The sequence below is a fragment of the Branchiostoma lanceolatum genome, chromosome 11, assembly GCF_035083965.1.
Source record: "Branchiostoma lanceolatum isolate klBraLanc5 chromosome 11, klBraLanc5.hap2, whole genome shotgun sequence".
NCBI lineage: Eukaryota > Metazoa > Chordata > Leptocardii > Amphioxiformes > Branchiostomatidae > Branchiostoma > Branchiostoma lanceolatum.
Window position 1 is genome coordinate 17,193,837 of NC_089732.1, and position 18,007 is coordinate 17,211,843.

Below are 18,007 nucleotides of genomic sequence, written 5' to 3' on the forward strand. Positions count from 1 at the left end.
CATTGATTGAGGTCAAACGAGAACGGAAATTTATAAAATCATTCTACTACCTTTCCACAGCTTCATCATTCAGACCATGCCAGAATGGCGGAAACCTGACCTCAGGACCGGAAGATTCCGGACTTTATATCTGCGCATGTGCAGATGGATCGTATGGTGCCTTCTGTGATCAGGGTACGTCATCGAGTTACTGTAGTATTCGATATCACAGCCCATTAGATACATCGTATAAAAATGGATACCTGTATAAAAATGGATAAGATATATTTAATTGTTCACAAATAGTGATTGTCTAATTTTCCAGAGCCTTGGCCCATGAAAAGAAACGCTACAAAAAGTAATATGGCTTTAACTTAACTACTCACTTGTCTTCATTCACAGAGTGCGGACACTGCTACCTGGGTCGTCAGACCTGTGACAAGTTCGACGGAGCATGTCCGACTAATGGTCCTCACGTGTGTGCGGCCGGGTACAATGGCACCAGGTGCGATCAAAGTAGGTTTCTAGGCTCTTCTTCCCACCTACTGTGGTTTAGTACTGAGGAGAGAAACAAACCAAAAGACTCATATGCATGATTAATACATATTGATTGGATGAATATTGTGATCTACAATTCAATACTGAACATATTCAATTGAGGATGGATATTACGGCAAAGACTGCCGGGAAATGTGTGGAAACTGTGTGTCAGAGACAGTCTGTGATAAAACCAACGGTAGCTGTCCAGGATGTGAGGACCCTTGGGTTGGAGACATCTGTAAAAAAAGTATGTTGCATTGCTAAATGATATATATATCTATAAGTGTACGCGCACGGCTGTTCATTCAAGACTGCACAGCCAGTATAGCAGAAATATATATTTCAATTATTTGATATTCATAAGAAAAATATAACGTTATCAGTGCACCGAATATTGTCGGTGAAAGGTATCGCATCATTAGCAAGATATATATAATATTATGCTTCTACTAAATATAGACATGTGACATTTACTTACATTTTATTCCAGTACCTGCAACAATATCAGGCGATCCAGAAGAAATCACTGTAGTTGTTGGGAATGAAGTAACGTTCCGCTGTACTGGTCGCGGTGTTCCCGCCCCTACCGTCGTCTGGCATCACAATGGTGACGTCATCACCCCCGGAGACGGGATCAGTATAAACGTTACAGATAGAGGTCTGGAGGGAGAACAGCACGTGGTCCACAGCACCTTAAACATAACGTCAGCACGTCGACAGGATAACGGGCAGTATGTCTGTATCTCTTCCAACGTGGCGGGGAGTGACACGTCACAAGAAGCTACCCTTGTGGTGCAAGGTAAGGAAATCTTGAACAGTTCAAGGATGAATCTTTGCAGCTAGCGCTGTGATGACAGCGTTCAAAATCTCTCTCTTTATAAGCATATACACTCATGTATCTTAAGCTTTCCTTTGTACGTAGCTGCTCTATCTATTAACAACTTCGTATACATGTTCCCATTTCTATCTGCAGAGCGCCCTGATGAAGTAACAGTGAACGTCACCGCAGTGAACTCAACAGCCCTCCACGTCACGTGGGCAGTAGGCGTAACCGGTAACCTCGACATCATCGACTCCCAGGTTCGCTACAAACGGAGCGACACGGCGGACTGGGGAGACTGGGAGTCAGCTGGAGCTTCTGGTGTGAACGGCGATGTCTACATCTACGGCTCACGACCGGCCGTTGAGTACAATGTCCAAGTACGGGTGAACAACTCGCTGGGATGGAGCGATCCTGGCAATGGGAATGGAACCACAGCCGAAGCGCGTAAGATATTCTATCATGTTTCGTCGGCTCTTTATGGGCCTGCTGTTGCTCTTCATACTTTTTCGCCCAATGTAATTTTTAAAGGCTGTCTTCCTTCTTTTCGGGCTCTCAGTAAACATGTAACTCATGATCATCAGATTATCTCCTATGCTTCTTTTACAGCTCCGGGTCCTCCTGGCAACTTGCAGGCCGCACCAAGCTCCCACAGCTCTGTCCAGCTGACCTGGGAACCTCCGATAGAACCCAACGGTGAGATCATCAGCTACATAGTTCAATACGGAGCGTCGGAGTTATGCAATGAGACTGAGTTGCCTCAAGAGGTTGTAACTACGGACGGCGGTACCACTACCGTGATAGAAGACCTGGACCCGTACACAAACTACACATTCCGGGTGCGCGGGGTGACAAGCGCAGGAGAAGGAGACTTCAGCAACTGTACCAGCACAAGGACACTCGAATATTGTGAGTAGTAGTCACAACAAAACATGACAGATATAAACGCATGTGATAGCATGTTATAGTGAATGTAACGATATGCTTGTGACTGACTTGCCTAGGACTGCCGATGGTTGCTAATGTCGTCAACATTAGATAGCTCCGGACCACCACTCCCCCTCACACCTATCAGAAAACCAAGCCTTATATTAGTACAATAGAAGCAAGATAAGGATTACAATCTACTGACACATTCTTATTTTACAATATCTCGTAGACCCAACAGCCCCAGTCATCCAGACGTTTGCAGATCAGCACGACTGTAACTGCCGGACGCCAAACATCCCTCGGCCGGTCCAGCTGCATGTAGCCTGGCGGCGCCCTGACCACATCCACGGTCAGCTGCAGGCGTACCGAGTCAGTCTGTACAACAGTACCGGTGGGGAACCGTTCTACCAGGAGAACATGACGTCAGGACTGCAGCAGGAGAACCTGACAGCTGTGGTGACGTCATCACACCTGCAGCCCGCTCACAACTACTCTGTCACTGTGAGCTAAAACTGAGATCACACTATCCTCTTGCTTCCAACTCCCAACTTACAAATATTTGACCAATATAAAACTGATGAGAAAGTTTCCAAACGATTTATCCACCAATGGCATGTTCTCAACATAGATTTTATTGAATGGAACTGTGCAATGCGAAATGTACTTCTTATCAGTTATTTACATTGTGCGTTTATATGTTTATATCTGACAGGTATCAGCCATCAACACCTTCTACCAAGGGAATGAGAGCCATCCATACGTGGCCCGCACTAGTGACGGATGTACGTATGATTTTGTTTATTATAAAAGCATGCAAAATCAAAATTAATCATTTATGATTTCATGATTTATGAATGATTCAGGATTTCACTTGTAAAAGTGCACATAACCTGTATCGAAAACTTCAATCTTTATTAACTATTCAATTTGTTTCATGCTTTTCACTCACACCTACCAAATATTATAATGATCCATACACAGCCTCTAAAGTTATGCTGTCCACATGTACACACAAGACACCTCAAACATATTCCTTGTTGACTAAGCTAATTGTTTCTCTTATTCCTTAGGTCCAGATGCTGCAGATGTGACAAAAAGTACAAACAGTGAATGTGGAGTGACCTGGACAGCTCCTACAGAAACCAGAGGGAGGCTGACAGGGTATATGGTAAGTACACATTGATTACGAATACAAGATAACAAGAGCTAAGTTCTCTTCTTTTATATAATTAGGTGTTTGAGGACTGGCGTGTATTTTTAATGCATGATTCATTCCGCACAGGTGACTTATGTAGACACACCACGTCATAATCCGGACGAGTCTGATCCAGGCGTCAGCTATGATACGTTGGGTTTGAATGAACAGCGGTGGTCCAAGTCACTGGATGACCTCCCCGCCAACTCAATGGTCCGAGTCACAGTTCGTGCAAAAACCTGTGCCGAGGGGGACAAGGGGGAAGAGTTCACTTGTGACGTGTCAAGAGTTGGTGAGAAATAGTCCTACTACGAACACACATCAACATAATATTTCAGTCCGATGTATTCGAGAAACCTCGTCGCTTGTGAGGCGATTGTAGTAAACAAAGGGTTAACTTAATAACCTCACCTGTATTTTGTCAATCACACATCTGCTAGTGATAATTGTAACCCATGGAAATGCCGAAGTTTTTCCTTTGAAGTCACGTTTTTATTTACAAATATAGAGCCACCGCCGATTCCTGTACTTCCAACCGGTACACCTCAAAACGCTTCGGCAACATCTTTTCCCATGGTCCTTCCGAAAGTCAGCGAGAGGAATGGTCCCATACGGTACGTTCAACATCGTTTTGTTATGATGAGGAACAGTTGACATTGTCTTCAAGTTGATAATTTTTTGCATTTATTCCAAATTATTGGCGGAGGCATATTGCATATTTTTGTACTCGTATTTTATTTTATTTTATTCGCATATGTTTTCAGAGTATTAGGCAGGAAGCTTAATTAAGCTTATTTGAAGCCTTCTACTCAAAACATACAAAAAGAGACATAATAACATACATAAATACAGAATGGATAAAAGGAAAATGACAATAGACAATACAAGTTGGTATCTATCAATAAATGAATCTGCCTGTACAATGGATGTAAGTATGAACTATATCGAGTATATTACAGTTTTGTAAGTATGAGAGTGACGTAGAACCGCGTAACAGAAGAGAGCACAATGAACTGTCGTTAAGTAGTTGAAGGTCAGTTATGTTGGAAAGGGATGATAACATAGTACTTCTTTGGGTAGTATAAAGTTTACAGCGTAGGAGGTAATGTTCGGTTGTTTCACAATAATGACCACATTTACATGTGGGACAATCTATACAACGGTGTAGAAATAGGTGGTGGTTTAACTGACTGAAATTTAAACGGAGCCTTGTGAGATGAACTGCAGAATGTCTTTGGCCGTGAGAGAAGTGAGGGTGTTTAATCGGTCTGTTAAAATTGTACTCGTATGCTTCAGCTGTTGCCAAATCATCGTCATCCCAATGAATGAGGACGAGAGCCTTGCTGACCTGAGTACAAGAGTTGGAGAACCTGACGTCATGCTTACCGAGGACGCTTCTGAGGACGGGAAAACTCAACCTTACGTGGCATTATCACTTTCATCGTAGGCTTATCCTTATATTGCCTATTGTTTACAACCAGATAACAACCAGCTGACCTAAGGATCTTGCTGTAGCTTTCTCTGAAGCATGGTGGTTACATGAATGCTTTCAATACATTGATGGCAAAAAATTATTTTACACTTTCTTTTTACTTTGCGTCAACCAGAGAGCAGTACAAAAGCACTGATGTAGTCCAGATCGGTGAAGGGGGACCCTGTGGTCACCAGTGGTGCTGTGAGCGGAGTGAACTTGCCGATCCCAGACTCGCAAAGACTTCAGGAAACAAGGAGCTCCGGTCAGGGGAGACGTACACAGCCGCAGTAAGATGTTACGTGGACTCTGGTGCCAGGAGACGCAAACGGGCAACAGAAAAGGTATTCGTGACGACTTTCATGGAGACGAGTTTAACTGGACCGCTAGTTGATCTGGACCGCTAGTTGATCTGGACCGCTAGTTTATTCAACTGAAGCTAAGAAGGCTGGTTTGTTTACAGATGTTCTCACACGCATTTATCTAGTATTTATACATCCCTTACTTGAATATGCCAGCCCGGTTTGGGGAGGCCTGCCCAAACACCTATCACATCTGCCCGAAAGTGTGCAAAAACGATTTTGTAACAAGATTATAGGTATTCCGGAGAATCTCTGCCTTCTCTGTCTTGAAGGCGGGACCAGGCCACCTTGCGCACACTGACAAGCATCTTTGAGGATCCTCACAACCCTCTGCTCGAATTTGTGTCCAAATCGTCACAGATCAACTATAATCTGCGCCGGGCCCGTGAACTGGTCCCCCCCTCACTAAGCAAAACTAAGCGACATGAACTATCTTTCATGCCGCGTGCTCTGAAGTTGTTGTCCAAGAACCATCACTAGATGTTGCGAGCTTTTGTACTTTCATGGTTTTTGATCGGTTCCCAGCAAATTGTGATGTAGTCCATGAACGTCCATATTTTAAATTGTATAGGTTATAATGAGGATATAACTTATATTGATTGCTGTAGTTGTTTTTTAACTCGAATGTTTCCTCTGTATCCTTAGAGCGAGTTTACTGTAAGTTTCAACAGATTTCATGTGACTTTGTACATTTGTTACATTTACATGCAGGTTGTTATCAATTAAGCTGAAACTGAAACTGATCCTTTGATTCTTAACATTGTTCTATCTATTCTTACTTTAATCAATTTCATTGTATATAGTTGTGTTAGAATCATAACGATAATATTGCCATACAAAAGATAGAATAAGTTGGATGGAGATAAAGTGACATTACGCAAACTGTTATGCTTTATGAAAGGTTTCCTTTTGCAGTTATTCACTACAAGCGGATACATGGATCCTGTGATCACTGTGTTCAAAGAAGCAGGTATTGTTTTGTCATTAAAGAACTCGAAAATATTAATACTGTTTTATTATGAAAGACAACTTGTCATCTGATAGTGCTTTAATTTCAAATTGGAGAGACAACAACTCATTCGGGCGTCCTAGAATAGCATTTGTTTACAGAACTATGAAATTTGTTTACAACTATGCCCAGTGCGGGACGTGGTCACCCCCATTGCTGCAGGAGCGGCTGTAGGTGTCCTTCTGGTCAGTCTAGTCGCGGTGGGTTTCTACGTTTACAGGTAAGGTAAATCAATATATTTTTAGCCACTATGATACCAGTATCTATTGAAATGACAATATCATTATCAATTTAGCACATATAGTAATGGAATGCGCACATGATATCAATGTTACTATCATATAACTCACGGTAAATTGTGTATTATTTTGTAACTGATAATAGATTGTTACTCTCTTCTTGTGAATCGAAGAACGGTACGAGGTTTGCACCATATGTACTGTGCAGTAGCATGACATGAAGTTGATTTTAATGTTAATGTTAATGTTAATGTTAAATGTTAATGTTAGAAAACGTTATGAGATCTAGTTACTTGATCTAAAAAGATGTCTTCATCAGGAGGCGAGCAGCTGGAAAGAAGGATGCTCCTGCAGACGTTAGTCTGGCAGACTTGAGCCGTTTGCGTCATAAGGATGAAGACGAAAATGAGGAGGAACCGCAGGGTGCGGTCGGTCCTGGTGTGGATCACGTGGAGGAGGTCATCGTCAAACCGACGAAACGGAGATCTGGTCAGTCATCACTCATACTCTTGCGGTTACATTAACCCACCATTTCAGTACAGTAGACAGTAAAGCCCATTCCAAGTCACTGATAGGGTTGTTATTGCCATCGTTAACAAATGCTTTTAATTCTTTGTAACGATCTGTCCAAGGGATTACTTCTGAACGTCACGTCAGCTTTCCAAATATTTCCCGATTTCGTATAACATGCATTAGAAATATTCTTGACATTTTCATGTTAAATTCGTTTACAATTCAAAACTTTTGTGACTTATCTATTCTTTTATTCCATATCATTCCAACTCATTACAATTATTATCTAAAAACCACTGTGGTGACTTGGAATGAAATAATGCCTTTCACTCTCACAATCATGTCATGATTTATTGTTTGAATAGGCAAGAAGCCAAAGTCACCCAACTTCCAAGAGCCGGTACCCCTCCCGGACCTGGAGGCTGAGTTTGACAAGAGAAACGCCAATGATAACCAAAAATTCGCAGAGGAGTACTCGGTAAGGGGATGACTGTGAACTTTTTGTGTCTTTTTTTTGGTTTTGGAACAATTTGTGTCAAACCGCTACAGCAACATTGAAACTAGCTGATCCGTTATGTTATGTTATGTTATGTTTTGTTATGTTATTTTATGTTATTTCCTGGTCCTGTCCCTTTAAGAGCCCTCCTGATGGTTCAAAGATAGTTCAGTTGACACAGGTGTCTCCACGGGTCCCTGTCGAGCATAACAGAACTGAGTTCTTCATCTTCAAGACCAACATCCTCTTCTATTACGTTCTTTAGTGTTAAAGTTTTTACTTTGAAAATACCTGCTTTTTTCTTTCTTTGTAGGCTCTTCCCGGCACACTGGGGAAAGAACGCGCAGAAGCGTACTACAGCGACTGCAATACAACCAAGAATAGGTTCAAGAACATCGTCACCTGTGAGTTTGCTTCTTTCATTCAGACCATTTGCCTTTAACAGCTCGAGTCTTCGTTCCAAACCAAGCCAAACCAAACAATGAAATTAATATTCTTTTTTTGATTACACCTTTCTCTTTCTAATGATTTCTTTACAGTATCAGAACATGGACAATCGAAATCAAAGAATGCATGCTATATGCCCTGGGCATTCCTATTGTCTGCCATGGGAGGTGTTTTTGTCTGTTGAAATAAAAAAAATACACTACTGCTTTTGCTTACTAGTATTCTTTATATTTACATCCATTCTGCAGATGACAGCGGACGTGTCAAGCTCAATCCCATCCCTGGTGTAGCTGGGTCAGACTACATCAGCGCCTCTTACATGGATGTAAGTTTTCTGACGACTTTGTAATACTTTCTCTAATCGCTGATTCTCAAGTACGCTTATGCTTGTGTTTTTAAGATCAGATATTTGAAATAGGAATGTGGGAACATTTGTTACAATTTTATACGTGATCTACTCTTTTTTTATATTAACAGGGTTACAAAGCTCCACGGAAGTACATCGCGGCGCAAGGTTAGTGCTGACTTCTTATCATGTTGTCGATATCGAAGAACAATAAATCTGTGAATAGTTTCAAGTTCTTAAACCACTGGATTTAAAAAAATCTTTGTACGCAACCAAGCCGACATTTTGGTGACCGTTTGTCACCTTCCCCGGGGTAATACGTTTGGGACCGCATTGTAGATACCACACTAACTACCTATGTATATGTGTAAATAATTTACATTTAGGACCTCATCTGTTAGCAGCGACACCTAGCTGCAGTGCCAGTAGAACCAGTCAGTATTGCCAGGTGTAAGACTAAGACGATTACTGAAACGTTGATGTGATTAAGACATTTGATACAAAATACAAAGCTATATTGATCTCTCAATGTAGTTTACTATGTATTTTTGTTTCTTTGAACATATTCCTTGCTCCACGTGTTAAATGTCACGTTATAAACCATAATGTTCTTGCATGTCAACTACAGGTCCCTTGCCAAACACAGTGGACGACTTCTGGAGGATGATTTGGGACACCAAGGCTAAGAATATCGTCATGGTTACCAATCTGAAGGAGAACAACAAAGTAAATTCTCGCAAATATTGAACGTGTAAAGATATTGAATGTTTGTATCAAACATTCGTTAGGATATGTTATTTTTCATCTTATATAATGCAGGTCTAGATATTCTAAATCAAAGCTGATTTGTAATTTTAAACTGAAAAAGATTGACCAAATTTTCGACTGACCAATTCAAGTCTTTGTCGAGGAATTAGCACTCCACTCCTTTTTAGACACGTAGTTACTGGCCTTGGCACGTAGGCAGGTAGGCAGGCTTCTGTGATGTCACGTTATGTAGATAGGGCCCTTGACTTCGTGAACATGTGATCATAAGTTGCAGAGAGTCTATGGCACCCCCCGTCTCCCTTAAAGCCTGTTAATGTTGTTAGTTGTTCTTTGCGTTCATGTCCTCCACAGCAAAAGTGTACCCAGTACTGGCCTGACAGTGGGAAGAAGATCTATGGAGACATTGACGTCACCTTGGCTGACACCATCCCGATGGTTGATCACGTGACACGGATCTTTCTTGTTGGGAAGGTAACCTATACCTTTATCAAAATTACACCAATCTGGTCTTATACTTATAGTAACACCACTCGCAACATAACGCGTGCTTGGATCTAAGTATCTATGTCTAAATCACTGTGCATCTCATAATGTATCAAGTCACAGTCTTCTGTATCTACAATTTCTTAGACTATAGTTTTCTCATCAGGCATATATAACGGCCACCTTAGTAGCTTGTCCTTAACTATCATCAGCCACATGGTTGTGACCTAGAAAACTTGTATCACTTCGCCGTTTAACTCACATGGCACGAGAATAACAAATCACTGATCAGGAATATTTCTCTACTGTGTCGTCAACTGGATAAACGAGCATCAGGACATCAGAGCAGAGCAAAACCCCGTCTGGTTCCATATGACTAATACGTATGCAGTTATGATTAAGATAACATCGAATGATACTGCCAATGCCTCTGAAGAGTCACCTACTTGTAGTGTATACAGATTCTTTCTCATGTTCTTAAACGTGTTAACTTTACAGGAAGGTATCCCCGCAAAGCGCGAGGTCACCCAGTTCCACTTCCTGGGCTGGCCGGACTTCGGGCTGCCCCGGAGCCCCATGGGATTGCTGAAGTTCCGCAGGGCTGTGATCACCAAGATGGCGCCCAGGGACATGCCTATCGTCGTGCACTGCAGGTGGGTTGCAAACACCAATTGTTTTGTTTATACTGGATATTATAGAATATTTTGATAACGTATTGGAGATTACAACTATAGCAAAGTTGAACAACTGAATGAACACGCAGATGGTATACCAGACAATTTATTGTTTATTTTTGTCCTTTCACATAACATTGTTTCCTACTTTAACATTGGTATTCTACGACATTAGTATCCTGCATATATTTGCTCATTTTGCAGCTTTTATGTATTTTTTTTGGGGGGGGGTCGTGCGGAAAAATGCGCGGATGCTATCTGTAGAATGACGATATCATGGCCCCTAAACTTAGATTTATAATACAATCTAATCCCTCTACTGCAGTGCCGGTGTTGGCCGCACGGGCACGTTCATCACCATAGACGCCATGTTGGAGATGATGCAGGCTGAAGAGAAAGTGGACGTGTTCGGCTTTGTCTCCAGGATGCGACAGAACCGCAGCACCATGGTTCAGACAAAGGTAGGAATACGCAAACTTTATATTCATCAAAATCTGGAATCTCGTCAGGTGTAGTCCCGTGGATTTGTGCCATTCACGCTATACTGGATTGCCATAAGGAGTTTCAGGATGCTTATAAGTACGCTTGCGCAAAGTAAAAGGCCCCAGGACTCACATGTAAACAATTCTTGTCTCCAGCATGCTTTATACATGCCTAGATATATACGGCCTCGGTTGGTTCGCACAACAATGTTCAGACGTGTTTCGTTTATGTCTCAAGTAAAGGGCATTCACCTTTGACATGCGCATGTGTTGTTCGATCCGTGAATTGGCTTATTAGCCTAGCTTTAGAGGTTCTACAATGAAAGCAATTCCTGATTTTCGACGGGAACCTTGATTATTATTGTGGAAAAAAAAGCTTATGACCGGAATAAAGTCAAGACAAAGGACCACAAAGTACACATGCTGTCCTTATCCTAGTAATACTTTTAACATCATCTACACCTCTAGGCCCAGTACGTGTTCATCTACCGGGCCCTACTGGAACAGTACCTGTACGGAGACACGGAGGTGGAGGTGGCCAACATCCACAGGCACATGCACAAACTCAGGACCGAGCAGCCGGGCGCGGACAAGACTGGCTTCGACATAGAGTTCGGGGTTAGTTGTCATCAAAAATGTATTGAAACTGAAAGAAATTGGTAAAGATTGAGTATACCAAATCTTTACCAAGTTCTGACAGTTGAAGGGCGGAGTACGAGATCAAGAGGTCACCGGTTTGAGTCCTGGGATTCCTGGTTAGACGTTATGCCATTTATAGAGACACTTTATTCACTTCACCCGGGTGTAAAAATGGGTATCTAACTTCGGCTGGCAAGGTAAAATGCGATGGAATGAGAGAGATGGACTCCGCCTTCTAATAACATGCTCTATAATGGATAACAACCTACTGCCTCTATAGTCTCAAAAATGCCATGAAACTAACTTCACCTTTTACACGAAGCCATCAAGCTAAGTCATGACAAACTGAATGTCATGCATGATACTGTTATTCTTTTGATTAAACAGAATCTGACCCGTCTTCCGGTGGACCGTGCGAACATGCGCAGTGGCAACCTGCCTGAGAACATCTCAAAGAACAGAGTCCTGCAGATTCTACCATGTAAGTTTGAAAGCTGATAGACGATAAAGAACATATACATATAACGATGTATGATTTAACAGTTACGTATTCAACGTCTATGACCAGTAAGGATTGCGAAGATTCAAATTTACTGATTGACACGTTGTCACAGATAAGAGTAGGGCTCGGTAACAATTTAACAGTTTGTACAATTCGACATCCCTTTCAGACATATATAATTATGCCACGATCATTTAATATGACGACTCTTTGATCTTAACAATAGTCTGACATCATAAGGCAAACTCGCTTGGCATACTTGAGTATTCTTTATTTCTAAAATAAGTGAGTCTTTTTTCCCCCCAGATGATACCAGTCGGGTGTTCCTGCAGCACAAAGCAGGCGTGAAGGGCTCGGACTACATCAACGCGTCTTTCATTGACGTAAGTCACGGTCGTTATCATCCAATGCATGTTTTATTTTTCCATGTACGTAGAGCAGCGTGGGGCTCCACTTGTTAATCAAAATTAGACGTTGACAATAAATTAGTTATTAGTATAAGGCAGATATGAAATGTCTGAAATTTTGCTAATCAAATGGGAACGCTCCACAAATCTTTCGCAAAAGTGTTACGTCAAAAGTTAAAAGGTGTTTGAGATACAAAAAATCGATACGTTTTTGACACTGTTCAATGCCAGTTAAAATATAAATTGTAACAAAAGTTACACAATTATAAATATTTGAAAAGTACAGTGCGTGTCATTAAAAACGTAGATCATAACTGTACCTTGACGTTGTCGTTAATAAGGAGATATTTGACTTATTTGCTAGAATTGTTTTCATTATAAAGAGGGTCGTTATAGTTAGATGGTTATGGTTTTATTTAGTGCTTTCACTCTTGTCTTACACACACGGACACTCAGTCTCATACACACATGCAAGCATTTGTAGACCAAGATTTCAAACCATTTATTTCATGATTTCTGACAGGGCTACCGCGACAAAGACGTGTACATCGCGACGCAGGGCCCGCTGGACCGGACTGTGGAGGACTTCTGGAGGATGGTGTGGGAGTGGAACTCCTGTTCCATCGTCATGCTCACTGAGCTCAAGGAGAAATCACGAGTAAGTCTCACAACTCTTCAGATATCCACATTCCTGTTAGCATTTTATTTCAAAGTTTATGACTGACGAAATGTCACTAATCATTCACAATAAGGTTTAGAATATCATTTAAACATAGACATCTTAACTGTTATACACGACTAGCAGTTGCTTGGTGAAAAGCTGTTATACGGCATGCGCCATCTTTGTTTAGCTCAGAATGGGTATTCATGTGACAGGGGAGTCAAGGGTCACACGGATCACATGACGAAGAGAAAAATATTATTTTGATATTTACATGTCTGCTTTTGTAGTTAAAGAGATGATTCTTTGTTAACAGTTTTTCCACCGATACAATATCCTGATTTTTTAAATACATGTCCACAGACCAAATGCACCCTCTACTGGCCGGAGACAGGACAGAAAACGTTCGGTGAAGTGGTGGTTTCAGCGCAGGGCGTAGATGCGTTCGGTGACTACGATCTACGCACCTTTACTGTGACACATGCAAAGGTATGCTACACGGTCGGTTGGTCAGATCCTTGTGGTGCCTAGTGACACATAGGGCAGCAAGCAACGTTACTTGATATTACTCATATTTACGTTGTAGCTCATTTCTGTTTCCTTCTTTACTTTTCCTTTTGGATCCGTGGCTTATGCTTATGTTGCTGTACTTTGTTTTTTCTCTTGTTTGTATTATGTGTTGGATCATTTTGTAAAATGCGATCAAAATGAAAATTAAACAAGATTGGCAACATAAAAAGATGCTGCCATGGCGACGGTGGTCTCTGTTAACGTTTTCGTTTTTAACCCACATGCAAATAAGGACCTCGCATAAATCATATCAGTCGATCACCTTCTCTACCAAAATAACACAAGTTGTCCGATGTATGAAAATCTTGTTTTCACAAAAAAAGATATCGTACCATTTCCTCATAAATTATGTAAATGAGGCCCTCTATGCAAGATTTGTGTCTAATAGTGGCCACATTTACTTAACTTCCAAATGGTGCAAAAATGAAATCCCCATCATTTACCACTATGGATTTATAGTATTTTGTCATTAATTATGCAAATTAAGTATCAATTTGCATATTTGATATCTATCGATATTTATCAATCTCCAAGCAGATCTACACGGGGCGCGAAAATCGTAAATGCTAGCCAGAGAAGCTCCAGTCAGCCAGAGAAGCTCCAGGCCGGCTGGAGCTTCTCTGGCTGACTGGAGCTTCTCTGGCTAGCATTTACGATTTTCGCGCCCCGTGTAGATGGGGATTTCATTTTTGCACCATTTGGAAGTTAAGTAAATGTGGCCACTATTAGACACAAATCTTGCTTGGAGATTAGATATTTATCTCTTTCTCGGTTACATATGTCATGTGTTTGAGAGTCCTATAATAGAATGCAGCTGATTTATTAACTGTCCTCATTAATTATGCAAATCAGATATTGATTTGCATAATTAGCATATGATTATGTAAATCATCACTTAAGCTATCTCCATACCAAAAATTATGATGATCCGTCATCCCCTTCTTGCGTTATTCTCTTTCAAAGTTTGAGTCAAAATCAGCTCCTGCAGTTCCAAAAAAGCCGCTAGGGGGTCCAAATCTACAGGACATATTTTCCTAACAAAGAGGTATCCACCACTTAAAAATCATGACTATAGCATGTTCAGAAGACGAGATTTGAAAAGTGAAAGTTCCCCTGCAGTACCATAGAAAGTTGCTAGGTGGCCCACAGACCTACCCACCTACAAAATATGAAGACAATACATCCAGGCATTCTTGAGTTATCGTCCCATGGACTTTCACATTCCTGTACAATTCCTAGAATTCTTGCAATCTGCACACAATATAGTAAAAATTTGGCTCGCCCCTGAGGCGTCGCCAAAAAAACATTGCTGTTCAGTAGCAGGGCATATTTTTTACACCGGGGAGTCGTTGCTAGCCCTTCAATTTTAACGTGCTTGAGGCACCTCCATGAAATCAGAATCCCATTCTACGTTTCTTCTGAAAGACGGATGCCGCCCATAACTATATGTCCTGACCCAGGATGGAACCGAGGTCTCCCCGTTAACAATTGATTAGAACCAGGAACTCAACTGTGAGGCTGCTTGATAAAATCTACGTTATTGTAATTCAGTAGCATTTGGTACTTGATTTCTTTTTATCAGGAACTCTTGGATCTCGATATTAAACGGTACATATTATGCATTCATGTACGAATGGTATAATTGACCAATCTCAAAATGATTGTTGACCCACGGCTGTTCGCTTGTCATAGCAGGATGGCAAACCCCGCACTGTGCAGCAGTTCCACTTCCACGGCTGGCCGGAAGTCGGTATCCCTGACAACGCCGCCGGGATGATCGATCTGATTGGTCAGGTCCAGAAGCAGCAGCAGCAGTCTGGGAACGGACCAATCACCGTGCACTGCAGGTTAGAGATGGTCTGATTGATAAAGTCGTATCGATATCGCTTTTACACTTAGTCTAATCACTATAACAGCCCACACATTTGATACAAACCGAGCTCTCAAGCCGGTATCTCACTGAACTGTGCAAAATTGGGCTAGGAATCGAAATTGCGCCAACTTTGTGCGAATTTTTGTCAATTTTCCCTTGCGGTCACACCAGGTAAATTACATGACCTCTATATAAGAGATGGCTGCCCCCATCCAGAATGCCCCATTAAAATTGATTAAAAAAACAGATTTGCAGGGATTGTGCCGCTTTGCACCATTTTGCGAATTGCGAATTTTTTCACACTTTGGAAATTTGATTGAGTGCCTCGCTACAGTGATACAGTCCAGTGAGATGCCCACATTAGCACGCGGCTAACAAGTTTTCTAACTGACTAAAAGTGCAAACATGTGCTCTCTGCAGCTCGGGCTCGGGCCGCACGGGGACGTTCTGTGCCATCAGCACGGTACTGGAGCGGGTGAAGGCAGAAGGAATCTGTGACGTGTTCCAGGTCGTCAAGGCGCTCCGGCAGCAGCGGCCTCACATGGTCCAGACACTGGTAAGTTCTGTATCTCAGTCAACATGGACCTCACAAGGGCTAGCTTTCCATTCCCTTCATTACCGTAAAGCTTCATACGCCCATATTAAGAATTGTAGCTTCCTGGCGTTAGAAATGTATCACGTACATGTACATCTAGCTATGGGCAGTGACAAAGTGCAAAGTAGCTCTGTTGACAGTAGAGAGACCTACTCCTTAGCAGTCAGCTAGCTATTTAAATTTGTAAAAGGTAAAGGTAAACCAGTCATCCTCAACTTAGGTGAAGCACGATGCTTTTTCAAGTAGCTAGTGGTAGTGCAATACGGCTACGCCACGGCTCACGTTTTTGCGAAGCACGCCTACTTTTCTCGATAAGTGTGTTAGGTTCTTTTACGTGCAGAGGTTTGACGCTTGAGGCTAACGCCTAAAGCCCAAATCCCCCCCCCCCCTCATAAGGGGCTACCGGCTTTACACATGCACGTCCCCATCCGAGTGGACGATGCGACTCTTTTACAGCTGTGTCCAGACCCGGGTGTAACCCCGTTCCGCTGGCTCCATTGAATTAGAACAATGAAACTATGATGTGACTCGTGTTGTTTTCTCCCCAGGACCAGTACCAGTTCTGCTACCAGGCTGTTGTGGAGTATCTGGACAGCTTCGACCATTACGCCAACTTCCGCTAGAGGGCTCTTCTGAAATAGCCGAAAGATTTGTTTTTTCACACGACTTGATTAATGTGAAGTAGGGATCATTATGTTTAAAAAAATACATATGGTTTGACCCAGAATATCTTATATATGCTATTTTGAGTTTTATTACAATTATGATATTCTTGAAATGAATGTCAATCTTGAGACTTTTCAGTCAAATTATCTACTTGACATGTTGGTAAGTGTTAATGTGTTTCACGTCATGGACTAAGAGGCGATATTTTATTTTATTTTTTCATATTTGTTTGTTTGAATATTTGTTTATTTACGAGAAGCTGAAATTGGCCTGCAGACTTCTTTCCATTGAGGTCATGAGTGAAGAGGTAAAGGTCGTACAAAATATGATAGCAAAAATACAGCTGCAGATTACATCATTGAATAATAAATAAATTGGATTATTAATCTTTGAATTTCATAATTTAGGAAATAATCAGTTTAGTTTGTAGCTCAGCTTGTTAAAACATTTTAAGACAATCATGTATTATACAGATTTTCTCAAGTCAATGTATTTACGCATATACCAGGATGTTTGAATGCCGCATGTTTTACTTCTTGTGCAATATAGTCCAGAGTTGAAATATAAAAAAATGTCAATATGCAGAACACAGATCTAAGTGCATACTTCTCATCTAAGATTTTGCTAATGCAAGTAACGTATTAACTTCCCATACATATTCAAATTCACGTAAATGTATGTATAAACAGTAGTGTTTGAGATTATAGTATACTCTTGCCTAGATATAATTGTATTTTGTTCACGACCACGTGAAGATGACGAATGTAACCGTGAGTAAAACTGCTGTTTGATATCTCCTATCTTCAGCTTTAGTTTAAGTTATACATATACATTTTCTTTTGATTAACATGATGTATCTTGTCCATCTTCCATGTATGCAAGCATAATTGTTGTTTGTTTTACTCGTGTAAGAACCAGAGACCAATAGTCACCATAGAAGGAGCCAACTCTTCACATCTGCTTGTATATTACTGTATTCTCACAAATGTCTGTTACGTGGAACGTTGTTGTGAGCATTGTCTATATTATATATCAGCCGAGGAAAATACCATTATGGAGTTTATAACTGCGTGGTATCTCTATCTCCATTGTATTATTTTCCATTTTCAAACACAAGTCTAGTTATTTGTAGCTCGTCCGTCCTTCCGTTCGTTCGTTCGTTCGTTCGTTCAGATCCCTGTAGCGCCAAGTAGCACACAGGTCAGCAAGTTGCTGTTTCAGTAGCAGGGAATATTTTTACAGGGAGGGGTTGTTAGCCTTCCCTTTTAAACGTGCTCGAGGCACCTACTCAAACACTGGGACCACCATCTCTATACGTCCCATTCGCGTTCCGAAAAAAG

At 41.4% G+C, this 18,007-nt stretch overlaps 1 protein-coding gene across 4 annotated transcripts in view; it reads left to right on the forward strand.

The window, feature by feature from the left end:
• LOC136444200 (receptor-type tyrosine-protein phosphatase S-like) overlaps positions 1-17,713 on the forward strand; it is a 65,089-nt gene extending 47,376 nt beyond the window's left edge. Inside the window, exons 4-34 of one of the 4 annotated variants that reach the window (XM_066441695.1) lie at positions 61-174; positions 382-495; positions 1,010-1,318; positions 1,493-1,786; positions 1,949-2,248; positions 2,499-2,770; positions 2,982-3,051; positions 3,340-3,437; positions 3,552-3,756; positions 3,973-4,078; positions 4,761-4,907; positions 5,072-5,279; positions 6,213-6,267; positions 6,439-6,526; positions 6,865-7,034; positions 7,424-7,536; positions 7,868-7,958; positions 8,250-8,326; positions 8,479-8,515; positions 8,976-9,073; positions 9,467-9,586; positions 10,097-10,251; positions 10,598-10,733; positions 11,223-11,372; positions 11,781-11,874; positions 12,202-12,278; positions 12,826-12,960; positions 13,327-13,452; positions 15,229-15,380; positions 15,827-15,962; positions 16,550-17,713. In XM_066441695.1, the coding sequence (XP_066297792.1) occupies positions 61-174; positions 382-495; positions 1,010-1,318; positions 1,493-1,786; positions 1,949-2,248; positions 2,499-2,770; positions 2,982-3,051; positions 3,340-3,437; positions 3,552-3,756; positions 3,973-4,078; positions 4,761-4,907; positions 5,072-5,279; positions 6,213-6,267; positions 6,439-6,526; positions 6,865-7,034; positions 7,424-7,536; positions 7,868-7,958; positions 8,250-8,326; positions 8,479-8,515; positions 8,976-9,073; positions 9,467-9,586; positions 10,097-10,251; positions 10,598-10,733; positions 11,223-11,372; positions 11,781-11,874; positions 12,202-12,278; positions 12,826-12,960; positions 13,327-13,452; positions 15,229-15,380; positions 15,827-15,962; positions 16,550-16,624 (4,322 nt within the window). In that variant the 3' untranslated portion in view covers positions 16,625-17,713. The remainder of the gene's footprint in view (positions 1-60; positions 175-381; positions 496-1,009; positions 1,319-1,492; positions 1,787-1,948; positions 2,249-2,498; positions 2,771-2,981; positions 3,052-3,339; positions 3,438-3,551; positions 3,757-3,972; positions 4,079-4,760; positions 4,908-5,071; positions 5,280-6,212; positions 6,268-6,438; positions 6,527-6,864; positions 7,035-7,423; positions 7,537-7,867; positions 7,959-8,249; positions 8,327-8,478; positions 8,516-8,975; positions 9,074-9,466; positions 9,587-10,096; positions 10,252-10,597; positions 10,734-11,222; positions 11,373-11,780; positions 11,875-12,201; positions 12,279-12,825; positions 12,961-13,326; positions 13,453-15,228; positions 15,381-15,826; positions 15,963-16,549) is intronic. The other 3 variants (XM_066441698.1, XM_066441697.1, XM_066441696.1) reach the window with 3 other exon arrangements.
• The last annotated feature ends 294 nt before the right edge of the window (positions 17,714-18,007 follow it).